Consider the following 16,119-nt stretch of genomic DNA (forward strand, 5'->3'; position numbering starts at 1 on the left):
ACAACCATAACATTGCATTATTGGCTTGTCCCAAAATTCAAAGCCTTCTCCTTTTATTCCTATGCTGCATTTCAGTCAATGACCTGCTTTGCTTGCTTTAATTTCTTATTTAAACATGTAAGAGAAAACTAGTTATTCACATTTAAATATTTTCAGTACATATTATTGTAGCTACTTAGGGTATATGTTAAAAACATCATCATCCATGAACATGTAAGTTGTAAACATTTTTATTCATTGATTTTTTTTTACAGAGGGAGAAAGGATGGTGGGGGAGAGAGAGAGGGAGGGGGAAGGAGAGAATGAGACACTGATTTGTTGTTCCACTTATCTACGCATTCATTGGCTGGTTCTTATATGTGCCCTGACCAAGGATCGAACCTGCAACCTTGGGGTATCAGGATGACGCTCTAACCACTGAGCCCCCAATCAGGGCACAACAATTTTTTTAAAGAAAGAATTAACTTAAAAAAATAACCAAATACGTTTTTGAAGCTCTTTTTATTATACTGATAACCCAGAAAACTTCAAGACCCATGAAAATAAAAGCATTTCTGAAAACAAGACAGAATGTTTACATAATTTCAATGATAACACTTAGTTTTGATATTTTAAAAACTCATGATTTTGCATTGAAGCACAGTGCTCATGAATCAAGTACATTCTGAAATTCTGGGAGAGAATTTCATATTCTTATATGAGCCCAACTTCATATAAATGGTTAAGTCACATTCCCTTTCTAGAGATGAAGTTCCTGGCATGGTTTGTTTAAAAAATGACTATTGATTTATAGTGACTCTGAAGAACAGAAATAGGAAATAAGCATATATCACATACATACTGATGTAAGTGGTACATCAGATTACAGTTGAATTAATACAATAATCTTTAGTGTTTTCAATGTTACCATTAAGAACAGACCCCATTCAAGAAGTGTGGTGATACCAGGAGATACAAAAATCCATGCTGCTTTTATCCTCAAAGTCAAGTAAACTTATGATTGCATTCTACCATCTTATCGAGTCACTGTCAAGCAATAAGTAAAGATATTTACCACTTTTGCCACATACACCATAACAGGCCACCAGTGGCTGTAAGGTTTACTTGATTAACTTTTGGTGACGTGGCCATTTTCAATGGCTTTTGAGTCACGTCGTATTTTTTGTTGCTGCTGCTGCTGCTGCTACTCCTACTACTAAAATGCTAGTAAATATAAAGGAGAAAACAAAAGGAAATAAATTAGATCTCTTGATAGTTCTAAATATTGTTTTGGTTTAGCCTTGAAGTGAAAACCAATTATCCAAGATGCGGAAAGAAAACAAAGGCGTCTGTGTCATTCACAGCATGTATTTAGAGGTCTACTGAGTTATCCATCGCCAGTGTGGGTCGGCCTGCCGCGCTCTCTTTATTCAACGTCAGCCGGCTCTGTGGCTATCAGAGCACTTAACTGCTTCTGAGCGCAGGAGAGGAACAGCTCCAAACTGGACAGGCTCCTCTGGCGGATGACTTGGTCAAGCTGTCAATTTATTTTAAAGAGAAAGAGAGAGAAACAGAAGAAAACACACTTAGTTGGAGGATAAAGACTATTATGTCACTGAGGCCTACTCAAGAAACCATTCGCATCATGGTTTAGAAAACCAAACAGTGCGATAAACTCAGGGGTCCTGGGCTATTAGATGCTAATCATTACAGTTTTACAGTTGATGTTATTACTCAGTTATTGCAGGAATACAAATAATTTGATCAGCATGATTTAAAAGCATACGGAATAGTGTGAAATGCTCGTTCTTGGAGAATTTACAGATCAAACATTGACAAAGATCACATACACATAACAGGTGCAAAAAATGAAAGAAACGCACAGCACAGAAAAGCAGCCCGATTGCATCACACGCAGGGTTTACTGAGAGGGTAAGGGAGGAGGTAAACGATTTTCTGAAATTAGAGACAGTTTTGGAAAAGAGGTACTTTAAGAAATACTTGAGATTATAGAAACTATTTGACTTGGTCTTCCTGCTGAGTTAGAGAATTTTTACTAGAATTTTTTAATGCTTCAATAACAAATTAATAAAGTAAACAAGAGGTTTAATAATGTGTCATAAAGAGCCTACAGCATGGTAAGGATTATTGAATACATTACAAAAAGTTTCTAGCCGTTCTGCTCTAAAAAATTTGCCCACGGTGTAAAAATGACCAATGACAACACATCACCTGTTGTTACAGACACTGAAGGAACTCAAAAGAAAGCCAAGTAAATCCCATCTCAAAATATGTACCTGTGATATTTACCTAAAAGTGGACATCTCCTTTGCACAAATTCCCACCAACATAAAATTTAAAAAAGACAAATACACACAAGAATTCTGTATAGAATTATACTTCTATAATCCACTGGTATTCAAAAGGACTGAAAAAGATTAAAATATTGAGATATCCCCAAAATTAATATGAAAAGAATGCATTATACTTAGCAAATGCTCACGTAAAAAGATTGAACACTACTAAGATTCCCTTAAATTCTAATATCTGGGACTTTAATATAGGTACAGAAATAGGATTTCTGCTTATCCTTTTTCCTCATTTTTTCCCTTTTCTCTCAAACGATACCTCTTGGTGAATACTATATACCTTTTGTTATAAACGTCTATTAAACAAGGCAGTTCTTTGCACGGGAAACCCTGGGTAAGCAGAGACCTGTCTGTTGGGTGGACTCGTGCACTCTGGCACCTGGAAGAGGCTCGGGCCCCTGTGAGACCCTCATAAAATATTTGCTGAGATTGAATGAATCAATAAATATTTAAGCCTAACAGATCAAGGCCATGTACTATGAAATGACAGATGCACTTTTAAAATGAAACATGCTTAACCTAACCTAAAAGATACGCAGGGATTAAAGTAGAATTTTTAAAAGTGTTATTTTACTATATATATGTAAAAGATAAAAATCTAAATATTGCAGTTTTTGAGATTATTTTGCACTTGGTCCAAGTTCAAATAGTAGAGAAGACTTTACTAACAAACCTACTTCCAGTCCGTTTCCAGTAGTTTCTGTCTACTTCGGGATGCTTTCAAGCATTTAAAGACTGTTTTTTAAAAGTACTTCATCCAGATCTATGATCGTAACCACAGGAAGGATCACACAATCAGTTAGTTCTGTTGTCATTACTGGAAGATCTCCCCACCTCCTTTTTTTTTTTTTTCCAGGACTGTGTTGTTTTATTTTTTTTCCAATTTTTTAATTTAATTATTTTTCAAGTACAGTTTTCTGTCTATTCCTCCCATCCCATCCCACCCCCCATCCTCCCCTCTCCCTCCCATTTCCACCCTTCTCAGTTGTTGTACATATATCCTTTATATAGGTTCCTCTTCCCCACCTCCTTTTTAAGAAACTGCTTCAGTGTATTCCATGATTTATTTAGCCACTTCCAGGGACAGACACGTGCTTACTGCAATTCTGCCTTGCTTTAAAAGCACTGAAGAAATTTACAGGATGCGTATGCTCCCTTCATAATATATTCAGTGGCTTCTCTTGGACAGATTCTAATATGTGGAAGTCCTAGGTCATAAGATTTGCATATTTTAAATTGTGATAGATATTATAAAACTGTTTTCCAGAGTGAGGGTACCAATTTATCAGGACCATGTACAATGTATAAGAAGATCATGTTGCCCTGTTTTCTTTTCTTAAATGGTTGCACAGTTTTTCATTATATATTTATAATTTAATATACAGTAGATATTTTGTTATTTATTTATAAATTATTCTATTCATAGACTTTTGGAGTGTTCCTAATCTTTTGCTATAGTCATCAGTGCTGTAATAAACATCCTTCAATACAGACCTCTGCACATTTGCTGGTATTTCTTGTAGAAAGTGCTTGTAAGTACACATATGTTACCTGCAGTGTTACCTCTGAAACAAATCAGGGGTCCATTTATACCTGAGTCTGTCTTTGGGCTCCCTAGCCCTACTCTGTTCCCATACACAATTCAGCTGACCCTTCAGAAACATGAGGCTGTCTTAATTACTAACACTTCATGACAAATCTTAATCTAGCACATCTTAACAATATTAACCACCATTCTGTCAAGTATTTCAGATGAATATAAATTAGTGAACACTTGTAACAAAACTGGATTTGAAAAGAAAGCGATCAGTCTACAGACTCTCTGATACCCTTTTTCCATAAAGCAAAAAAAACCCAAACAGGTCAAGTTCAAAAGTATATTCCTTTGAATGACAGGCTCTCATTTCCGAGGCAAGGAACCTACGCGGGTGAGAACAGCAGTACTGGGTTTTAGCCAGAGGGCAGCGCCAGGCAGGATGAGAGGCGGAAGGCCACATGGAGGCTGCTGCACGGGTGTCTGTTTTACTATTACTATGTGTCATGACTTGTAAGTGTTAGCTAATAATTCAAAGTCTTTTAGAAGCTCCCTAGAACAATCAGGAATTTCATGAAAAACAACTGTGACTCACTATCTTAAAATGTATGGATGTTACATAAAGGAGAAACTGTTCTCCCTTTGAGGGTATACAGCCCAAACTCGCAATGTGCCTGGATAGCAGTCAGCCAGTGATTATTGCTGAGTAATAATAATCATCTGGACTTATGCATTCCAAATGAATACCCCGTAATTTTTTAAAAAGCGAAGACATGTATGAGGACAGAGTTTCGCAGAGTTTTATCTGAACCCACCGAGCGCCTCTCCCTTGCCTGTGTTAGCAGCGGCTCTGGTGTGAGCGACTGTAGGGTGAGGGACGCCCGGTGCAGGGCTCAGGCGGCTGCAAGACTCGCTGGCTTCTTTCACCATGCCTCCCAGAGACGCCTGGTGGGAAGGATCCATTCGGTACGCCGGGGTTCGACACTTTAAGAAGCACTGAGGGGACACTGGTGCTCTGTGACGATGAAGGTGGGCCATCACAGTGCTGGGCTTCTGGTTTGCTGGGTCCTTCCTGGGCGTGGTACATAAGGTCATGTCTGTGAGGGGGACCCTTGAGACCTTTCTCTCACTTAAACGGTGAATTCCTCTCTCGGAAACAAGAACATTACACTGATGTTCTTGGCAAATTACTGAATTTCAACAGTTTCTGTTTTATTAAGCATGACCTTATTATCCTTTATTGAAGCAAGAAGAATTTTGGCAAAATATTGAACTCTTTTTTGCCCCTTGAAAAGTGGGGCTTAGCTCTGCGTTTGTGGCTTTCATTTCAAAGTGAATCAAAGATTTGTATTCTGTGACTTCATGTGGGCAGTATTACATCTAGAGTAGGCAAACATTTTGGGATAGGGGTTTACAATCTCTTCTTAATAGTGTTGCTCTAACTGCTTTGTTTTCCCTCCCATTTTCTGTTGTTTCAGCTGCTATTCACCTCTTTCAGATACCTGAAAAATAAAAACAACTAGAAATTCTTAAGTCTCTGAAATAGACACTGGGCCTTTATAAACCTTTTCTGCCCTCTTTATCATCTTTTCTGTTTGCTGGTATCCTGTTAAAAACATGTTGGAAGCATACTACTTGCTAAAAGTTACTATTTATAAGCTTAGGAGGAAAAAAGAACACATGACTTCCCAATAACTCTCTATATTACATTTATCTTTCCATTAGTATCTCATGCCATAGCAAAAAAAAAAAAACAGAAAAAGAGAAACAAAACATCTCTAGACCTTTGGTTTTAGTCCCTCATCACCAGCACAGTATGATGGATATGAGGGATGGCAGATGTCTACTGGTGTAGAGAGCAAAATTCCCCATCAATGGCAAACACATGTGACTTATTTTAATGGGGCTGTTAAGAATGCTATTTACATCCAGGAAATCTGAAACATTGCTTTTGAATATATACATCTTACATGTGTAAATGTCTATATCTCACATGTTACATATAACATTATATATAAGATCTTATATGATATATATATGTATGTATATATACACAAAAATACTTAGAACTAATTGTGATTTCAATATCTTCTGGGCTTCTCCCAACAAGATATACCAAGAGAAGTGCAAATATTAGCTATATCTTTATCACTGTTGCTTTTACAATCTTCCCTCCTGAAATTTTAAACTGATGATTAAAAAGTGATCTAGTTTTTTTCAAAAAGCTAGAATGGATATTCAGCAAATCCACTGACAGACAGGCACTCATACACAAATTTTGTTGGCTTAGTAATAATACATTTGATGGGTTCAGTTTTCACATTCACTGACAAGTTCCCTGTGGGCACTGAAGAAAGGTCAAGTACAATGATCTGGAACTTTCATTACTTAGGCAAATTTTCCAGCTAACATCATCATATTGGGTAATACAGATTGATTATGTTTTGATAAGAAACAAAATAGTTCTTCAGTCTCTTATTTATTACAGTTGTTGCTCTTTTAACAATGTCATTTGGATACGAATGCCTCTCTTTCAGACTCTATTGTATACCTTGACACAAACACACACACACACAAGCTGTTATTTCATTTCCGTATTTGAGATTGAGACAATCAATTAGTCAACCAGTTGATAGTAACAGAGTCACGACTGCTCATTATTTGTGCATTCCGGCTGAGGCATGGGCAAAAAAAGTACCCAATAGTGTCCTCGTCCTTAAGAGGTTTATATCTTTCTGGAGAGATACAGATGCAATAATTAGGTGCTGACATGTGGGTGAAGACTGAGTCCACTGGGAGATCAGAGAGTGGGGACATCGAGGTGGGAGAGCGCAGCAGAGAACACACAGAGGTGCAACCTGCACGGGCTCTCAGAGCATCACGGGCATCTCCTTAGACACAGGGGAGTGATACACAAGAGAAATTCTAGGAAAGCAGATTAGAAAGAACTAAGGCAGAAACACGGAGGAAGAAGACATTATGTAGAGACATAAAGGAAGGAGGCTTGAGTCCAGAGGAGAAAGTCGGCTAAGAATATTGACATAGTCTTTCCTTTGCCCATGTATACAATATTTATTTAGTGCCTCCTATGTGCCAAGCACTGTTTTAGGCACTGGAGGGAATTCTTTGCTTTTACATAATTTTAGTTTGAAGAGACAAACAAATTAATGGAGATCAGTACTATAAAAAATAAAGTAGGGTGATGGGTTCGACAGAGACTGAGGGGCAGCTTGGGGGAGAAGGTGTTAACAAGAGACGTGAGTGAAGTGAGGGAGGAGAGGAACCAAGCCAAAACATCAGGAAAGAAGATTTCAAGGCAGATGAAACTACAAGAGAAAATTCCAAAATGTGGCTCAGACGTGATTTGACTATTGGCAAAAAATACAAGAAGAATGGAGCAAAATGAGCAAGGGGCGGGCTGATAGGAGAGAAGGTCAGAGAAATGGGAGCTGGCCAGAGCATGTGGGGATAGAGGTCACGGGAAGAGGGTTTTCGGCAGGAGTGTGACTGTGTGTTTGAGAACGATCGTCTTGTTACTTGAGAGTAACAGGTTGTAGAGACACAAGAGTGGAAGAAGACCACCCGGTTAGAAGACTTTTGGTCTGGGAAACAGACGGTTAAGCAGATCATTGGTGGCAGGTCAGATGTGGGACGTATTTTGAGATAGGACCATCCTGAGTAGCTGATGGATTAACAGTGTGAATAAAGAGAAATAAAGGTGATTCTCAGAATGATGGCATCATCTCCTGAGATACAATGACCTGGACCTACAGTGAATTGAAAGTTGGTTTTGTTTTGAACATGGTTAATTTGTCTAATCCTATTAAATATGTCAGAGATATTTTTTTTACAAGAGCCTGCAATTCAGGGGAGAGATCAGTGCTAGCGATAAATCATCTGTGTGGAGAGAGCACAGAAGCGATTACCTAGGTAACAGATGTAGATAAAAGAGGCAAGGTCAGAAGACTAAGCCCTGGGAACTCTAATGTAGGATCTGGCAAAGGAGTGTGGGATATGAGGTTTGACAGATATTCACTGTGATGGTTGAATTATATCCCCCATAAGGATATGTTCGAGTTCTAACCTCTGGATCTATGAATGTGACTATTTGAATATAGTGTCTTTGTAGATGTAATTAAGAGGTAATTTAAGAGGAATCCAAATAGATTAGGGTGGCCTCTAAAGCCAGTCACTGGTGTCCTCATAAAAAGAGCCACAAAAACACAGATGCAGGGAAGAACACCATGTGAAGAAGGAGGCAGAGATTGGAGCGATGTGTCTGTAAACCAAGGAATGCAAAGAATTGCCAGCAACACCAAAAACTGGAGAGAGGCACGGAACAGATGTGCCCTAGAGCCTTCAGAGAGAGCACGGCCCTGCCAACACCTTGATTTTGGACTTCTATCCTCTAGAACAGTGAGATAATAAATTCCTGTTGTTTTAAGCCACCCAGTTTGTGGTGCTGTGATGCGGCCCTGGAAGAGGGCTGACGATGATTTCTGCATACTGTAGGAGCCTCTTTGTACCAGAGTAGCATTCCCAACAATGTGCAAAACACCATTTCTATGTAGAAGGCATTTCGTTTAAAATAAATAAATACAAGGCTTGTCAGTTAAGTTTGGGAAACAGGGGATCAAAAGGCCTCTTTCCCGCAGAACCTCTTGGGGCACCTGTGCGGAGAAGCACTGTGAGGTGCCGCATAGGCCCTCCCTGTCACAGATAAGGTGCCTGCGGTGTTGGTCAGGCGTCCGGTCCCAGAGCTGCGTGTGCATGCGTGGACAAAGCACACTGTGGACAGATCGGTTTCTCTTGAGACTCAAAAGAAACTGTTAATATAGGAAGAAGGTTTCCCTTTCATAATGTGTGACCATGAAATCTTAACATCAGGGATTTTGAGACTGCTGAGTCTAACATCTTCATTTTACAGCTGTGGTCAGCTGAGGCTCTGGGTGGTTAAGAGACCGATTTCCCCAACCCAATAGATCCTTCTTCATTAAAAAAAAAAAATATATATATATATAGATTTCTTTAAACACATTAATCTGAGGTTATCTTTGCTTAAGAAACCCTGCTACATATCAAGTAGATTTTATGGCCTCACTGAGGTCTCAACAACGGAAAGATCAGATGCCCCGGGAGGACCAGAGCTGTGACCAGAAAGGTGCTGCACATTGTTCTGAGTGAGATGATGTTGCTGCCTTTACTCTTGATGTAAACACGATGGAAGTGGGTTCAGGGTCAATTTTAAACTTAACAGACAAACATAACTGTAATACAATTGTCACTGTATGAAACCACCACATTAAGGGCTGGAGACGTGAAGAAGAGCAAGTCATTCTTGAGAGGTGATTATTTTTATTGTAACATTTAAACATTTCCCCTACAAACACCACTATCTTTACTTTCCTCCGCTCTCCTCAAACTCTGCATCTCATATCATGTCAGCCTCAGAAAATTTAGACTTATCTGTGACATTATGGTTGTCTTAATGGAGGTTCAACAGTATCTATTTTATTACTGGTATGCTAATCATAAACAGTTTCTCTTTTAAAACAATCTTTTCTTTATATTTTCAAATAAGTAAGTGCAATTTCTACAGGGATATATTGTATGTAAAACTGAAGCTAAGACAGGAAGTCTCCTCACTGGGAATATAACTATGCCACATGGTAAATCGTGTTGGAAGAGACTGTGAACCAACTTCAGGATAACTGTTATATACAATGCATGTTTAGAATGACTCTGACTGGAAGAGTCAATATAGGTGGGGCTGTAGTTAGAACTAAGGCAGTACCAGTTGCCTCAACCTTGAACTCAGAAAATATAGACCTAACCTCTTTATCAGAATGTTTCCAGGCCCTGGCTGGTGTAGCTCAGTGGATTGAGCATGGGCCTGCGAACCAAACGATCTCGGTTCGATTCCCAGTCAGGGCACATTCCTAGGTTGCAGGCCAGTTCCTGGCAGGGGCCAGTTCCCAGCAGGGGATGCACAAGAAGCAACCATACATTGATGTTTCTCTTCCTCTCTCTTTCCCTTTCCCTCTAAAGATAAATAAATAAAATATTAAAAAAAAAAAAGAATGTTTCCAGACCATGATTCACGTCCCACGAAGACTTGCAATCCAGAGTGGACATATCCTGCTCTCTTTGAGAATACTTTTCAACTTAAGAGTATATTTCAAGCCTGACTATATATTTAAAAAATGTCAACATACAAAGAGGCTGTGTAACTTTCTAGCATGCACAAGATGAATTACAGATGCTCTTTTGGAGTAAATGAAAATGAGTCTTAAACCCTACTGGCCACAACTTAAAAACGGGTTTGGGTTTTTTTTTTTTTTGGTCTTGTTTTGTTTTAAGATGTCTTAGGGTAAGTAAATTCTTCGCTTTTGAATCATCTAAAATAAATTCTACATATTTGGCCAGTTCTGCCTTTTTATTCCAAACTACCATAGAATCCGATGGGAAATGGGAATATTTGGTTCTGCTCTCAACTAAATCATCTGGGCAGAAAAAATTAATATGTATTCCAGACTCTGATGTGCAGGCACCCCTGCTTGGGATACAGGCTTATCCATCACTACAAGCTGGGCAACAGCAATTAACCAGGGACGGGTCCACTGTAGTAGTTAGTGAGGGCTGCACTTTTACTTGCCTGATAGCAGGCACTACTCTTTCTAATATAACATTCCATGGGTGAAATTTAATGAAACTGAAAAGAAAAAAATCCTGGTAGTAACTGCTTTACTCCTCATTTAGACAACTTCCAAAGAAAATCTAAAGATTTCCAAAACACTTTAAAAAGAAGGCTTGAGATTGAGGGAAATTTAAGGAAAAAGTTAAGATACATGAAATGGTTACAGGAGTTGCCCAGAACTCCTCCCTCGGGGCTCTGATCCAAGGGTTATTTTTCCCCATCAATGCCCTCTCCATCTTACTTTCTAGAGTTGAATCGCAAGTAAAGAGTTTATCTCAAATACGAGAAGGACTGATTGTGGCAAGAGGGGCTGCCTGGTTCTAGTTCAGTGTTACACAGAATGTTTCTAGTAACAACATTACACAAAACATTTTAATACAATTTGTTACATGCTCCCAAACCATGAACAACTTTTCTCTACAAATCTTTTTGAGATCTTGTTTAGTGCAAATATTGCATAGGATAGCCTTTTGAAAATAAATTAACATAAAGATCCTAAAATATTGTTAAGTGACAAACTGTTCAAGTAACACACACAAACTATTGCATTTTTATTGACTTGACTTTTAAAGATTTTATCAATTCTTTGGTGCCAATCTAAGGAATAATATCTGCACATGACTATTTCCCCTTTGGTGTTGACTCTCGGCAGTACAAGTATTATCTTAAAATTCTCAAGTGACTGATACATTTTCCTTGTAAGTTTTAATTTACAAAAGCAGGCAAGGGACAGTCCACAAGGCTCATCCCTGAGCTTTTTACACACATTTATCGAAAGCAATTTACAGTGCATGATGAATAATCCTGTAATGCTGGATTGAGTTTGATCTTTTCTTGTTTTGAGAACAGTGTTACTATTCTTGATTGGTGATGTTTGCTGTCTCCTAGGCATGGGTGAACCTTCTTATGTGTTGTATTACCTATCGTTACTGTGTAACAAATGACCCCTTACCCAGCATTTTAAAACAAAAAATAACAAGTATTTATCATCTCAGTGGTTGTGAGCAAGGAGACTGGATGCCAGTTGACTGAGTGCCTCTGGGTCACCATCTTTCCTGAGGGGTTGCAATTCAGTTGTTGGGGCCTAGTCAACTCAGAGTTCACCTGGGGAAGAATCTACTTCCAAGCTCACTCAGTGGCTGTTGACAGACCTCAAAACACCCACTTCCAAGAGAGCTCCTGTGAGCCTGTCCACAAGGCTGCCTAACATATAGCAGCTGACTTCACCCAAAGTAAGCAATCCAAGAGAGAATGGGAGTGAGCATGAGCACACGAGGAGAGTGAGAGAGCACCCAACATGGAAGTCAGAATCTCATAATAACCCAATGCCACTCAGTCCAGCCCAAGCTCAAGGGGAGGGAATTATACAAGTGCAGGACATCATTGGGAAGCACCTATGGATTATCTCGTTTCTATTCTCTCAAAGCTCTATGAATGAGGCTACTGAGCCTTAGAGGTGTTATAACTTGCCCCAGAGGAAGGGCTAGGACTCAAATCCAGGTGTGCATGACTCCACACCTGTTCACTAAACTGCACTACTACACTACCTTCTCAAATAAGAACTTCAGTTATGGCTGGGGGCCTTGGCACAGCATCTGTTTTGCTACAATACATAGGGGTTTACTGCATTGCATACATTAGTACAAAAACCCGTCAAGATGCCCAAAGCCCTGTAGATACAGTCATTGAAACATGTAATTATCTTCTCTTCCTAAACAGTAGGTTCAGGAAAGTTGCTGTTCCATTAACACACAAATGGTTCCCTGAAATATAACAGGAACACTTAAAAAAACTGGTATGTTAAATACATTATGCCTGAAAGAATTTGTAAAGGTCGGTGGCTGTATATAAAAACCATAAACTAGTTCGTTCTAGGTCCATACAAAAAAAGGGGAAACAGAAAGGTGATGAGAGGTGTGGATCTCACCTTGCAGGACCTTCGAAGCTTGGGCTATATTTGTTTGCTTATCCTCACATCTCCACTACTGATAAATCTGGCTCAGGTCACAAGTGTGAGCTGGCCACAGCCGTGATGCATACCTGATTCTCATTAGGAAACCCTCAGGATCCAAAATTAAACCAGTGGAACAAAACACCATTTAATCAAATGAAAGCTATGTGACTACCCTTTTCCCTCTCACTTTAAATAAACAGGGTTGCTCTTCCTCGTCATTCGGGATTTTACGGTGTGTGCCTGATCATTGAAGCCTTATTAAAAAAACAATACCATGTGTCTGGCACATTTTTAAACAGACTTATTCTACTGAAGGAACCAAGTGGGAAAACACTCTGTCAGTCCTCTTAAAATCCACTGCTGCCTCCCAGCTGGACTGAGGAATGCAAGAAAATCCTAACCTTCCTCTTTTTTGTAAACAAGTGAAGGAGGAGAGCTTTCAATTAAGAAAGCTCAACATGGCTATCAAAATTGGAAACAGCACCTGCTCAAATAGAAGATGCTAAAAAATAATTAACAGTAAACATCTACCAAACAGAAGACATAAGAAGCCAGGGATTATGGCAATGCCCTCAAGTTCTCTCCCTAATATCCATTCTTCATTTCTTTCTTACAAATAACATTTCAGCTCAGTTCTAGGGACAGCGTGAACATTCTCAGGCCACCATTCCTGACTCCCTCTAGCTCAGGGCAGCTCAGGAGATGTGAATGAAAGATGTGAATGGAGGATCTCCCAGAGGGCTCCTTAAAAGTGGGACAGGCATCTCCCCTAAACTCCTTTTCCTTTTTTGCGTCTTTCATTCAACCTTTTCCTTCTCTCTATCACAAAGGTGTTTAGTGGAGCTCCCACTGCCGTTGGGGAACTTTAAAGATGTAAGCTAAATGAGGTAGTGCGAAAGACGACAAAAGTGCAAAGACAGAGGGATCCTGAATTCTTCATAACTTTGTTTAACTTACAAACCAGCTCTAAACTGCTTACTTTGAACTTGATCACACCATAACTATTTCTAGTTTCCGTTACTAGGAGGTGAATATAGATCTTTTGTTTCCATTTCAGTTATTCACTTTTCTTGTCAACTAAGGGATATTGACCTACTATATTTGCTCTTTGGGGATCTAAAACAAGCAAGTGGTTGAAAAGTACAATTCCTAGGGAATTGATAAATGTTATCAATGGATAAAAATTTCCATTTCTCACGTTAGTTATAGGTAAGAAAGGTTCAGCAGAAAATCTGGTAAAGCAACTAAAACGTTTTATGTAACCAATGTTTACCAAGCAACATTATAAAAGGCATTGGAATTAGGAAGTAGGAAAAATGAAGGTTGGGATGTAATTTTTTAAAAACTAGTTATTCATAGAGTTCAGGGCAGATGAGATGCCCCTCAACTACCAGGTATAGCAGCAATGCAGGCCCCAGACATCTGCTCTCCCTGCTGCACGGAGCCCGAGGGCCCATCCATCCAGGTGATGCAGCCAAAGCCCTGAAACTCCTCCTCTTCTGTGTTTTAATGCAAACAAATGGCATGCAAGGGAATGAAAGGATCAAGTAATCTAAATGGCCTATGGTAAATCAAATGCAAACCACTTTGAGGGGTGGTTAGTTAAGGTATCTTACTGCACCTTTGGCACCTGTGTGGGCAGCAGCCCCTGCACCTGGTGTTGGGCCTGTGGAGGAGACCAGCCCAGGCCCAGGCCCTGCAGTCCAGGGGCCAGACTGGACTGAGCTATGGAAACTAACACAGTATCTGGCCATTTTTGTCGGCGATTAACCAATAAAATAATAATAATAAAAAATAAGTATCTGTTCTGAACACTCTTTGGGTTTTTCCTGCTGGAACAGAAGTGTACAAAGCCATTAAAGTACACATACAGTTTTGCAAACCTTAAATAATGCCCATCCACTTTCCTCTGATGGTTTGCCCAATTCAGCAGATGCAAACCATTACCTTATAGAAATGCCACAAGTATGGCCCGAACGACTTACCACGTCATTTACTCTATGGGTATTACTACACTTGAGTGAAAAATTAAGACGGTTTTGCTGATGTATTATCTAGATTTCTCCAAATAAAAAATACTATGGAGTTTAAAGTCTCCAGGAATACCAAGATAATGATGCCAAATATAATTGTATGCATTAAAAATGTATAAAATCTATGTATGCCAAACTAAAACTCGAATTATATTCTCTGAACATTTTGAAGTCTTACCCCTTTTCTATTAAAATCTAGTAGTCTTGCCCTGATGGGTGTGGCTCAGTGGGCTGGGTGTCATTCCGAAACCAAAAGGTTGTGGGTTGGTTTCTGGTCAGGGCACATGCCTGGGTTGCAGTCCATGTTCTCGATCAAGGGCATGCGAGAGGCAACCAATCAATATGTCCTTATCATGTCAATATTTCTCTTCCTCTTTCTCTCTCCCCTCCCCTCTTTAAAAATAAGTAAATAAAATACTTTGTAAAACATTTAACAGTTTTAAAGGTTATACAGATTGAGAGAACAGAAGCAGAAAGAATACTTCCTAACTCATTCCATAAGGCAGCATTACCTGTATAACAAAACAAGACAAAGGCATTGCGAGAAAAGAGGATGACGTGCTATTCTCTCTCATGAACATGTAAAAATTCTCAACAAAATATTAGCAAATAAAATCCAGAAACAGTTTAAAAAGAATTATACACAATGACCAGGCAGGATGTTTTCCAAAGTGTGCAAGGCTGGTTCAGCTTCAACAATCAATGGATAATATCATCACATCAACAGGCTGAAGAAGTCAACACTGACCATATCAATAGATGCAGAAAAAGCAGGTGACAAAATCCAATACCCATTCATGATAAAAACTCTCAGCAAAATAGGAACACAGAGGAACACTATCATACTGATAAATATTATCTACAAAAAACCAGAGCTAACATCATATTTAAGGTAACAAAGCTTCCTCACTGAAATCAAATGTGGACAAAACTCCAAGTCCTAAATCAGTGCTTCAATGGACACAGACTCCTTTCAGTGGCTTCCAGATGTATAAGCTCTGCTTCTTCAGGGAGGTTTTAGTAACTGGCCCTCTGGTCATTCTTTGTGCATTTCAAATAAAATACTAGCTACATGTGCTTATTTAAAATTAATCTTTGAATCCAAGCCATGCTGTGGAGGTATGAAATTATCTATAGAAAAGAACTTGCCCCTTATAGGAGAGGGAAGATGGCAGCATGGTAGGAGGGAGCAGATTCTACTCCCTGCTACACATGGGAGAAAAACCTAGCTGATCTACAGAGGAACAGAGCAAACAGCCAACAGCACCACAGCATATATGAAAATAGATAAAAAATGTAGCGGACACTGAAAAACCAGACGGTAAGGGGAGTGCTTCATGACAGTAAGGGCCCAGGGATCAGCACAGGGACCAGGGAGGCTGCAGCCCCAGGCCCTGCACTATCTGGGTCTGCCACAGGGCTCTTGGGAGAGCTGGGTCCACAGCTCCCTTCCCAGCAAAACAAGGTTTGAGCAGCACCACAAGAGACCTGGTTGCTTGAACTCGCAGAGGAGGGAGTAGACTAAGTGGCAAACACACAGGGGCTGTGAGTAC

At 39.5% G+C, this 16,119-nt stretch overlaps 1 protein-coding gene across 2 annotated transcripts in view; it reads right to left on the minus strand.

Moving 5' to 3' along the window:
* Positions 1-493: 493 nt before the first annotated feature.
* Positions 494-16,119, minus strand: part of CCDC91 (coiled-coil domain containing 91) — a 290,267-nt gene continuing 274,641 nt past the window's right edge. For both annotated transcript variants that reach the window (XM_037034001.1, XM_037034002.1), the window contains one exon: positions 494-1,516. In XM_037034001.1, the coding sequence (XP_036889896.1) occupies positions 1,406-1,516 (111 nt within the window). In that variant the 3' untranslated portion in view covers positions 494-1,405. The remainder of the gene's footprint in view (positions 1,517-16,119) is intronic.

The sequence above is a fragment of the Sturnira hondurensis genome, unplaced genomic scaffold (assembly GCF_014824575.4).
Source record: "Sturnira hondurensis isolate 20B ecotype Veracruz unplaced genomic scaffold, ASM1482457v3 Scaffold0021795, whole genome shotgun sequence".
In the NCBI taxonomy this organism is placed as follows: domain Eukaryota; kingdom Metazoa; phylum Chordata; class Mammalia; order Chiroptera; family Phyllostomidae; genus Sturnira; species Sturnira hondurensis.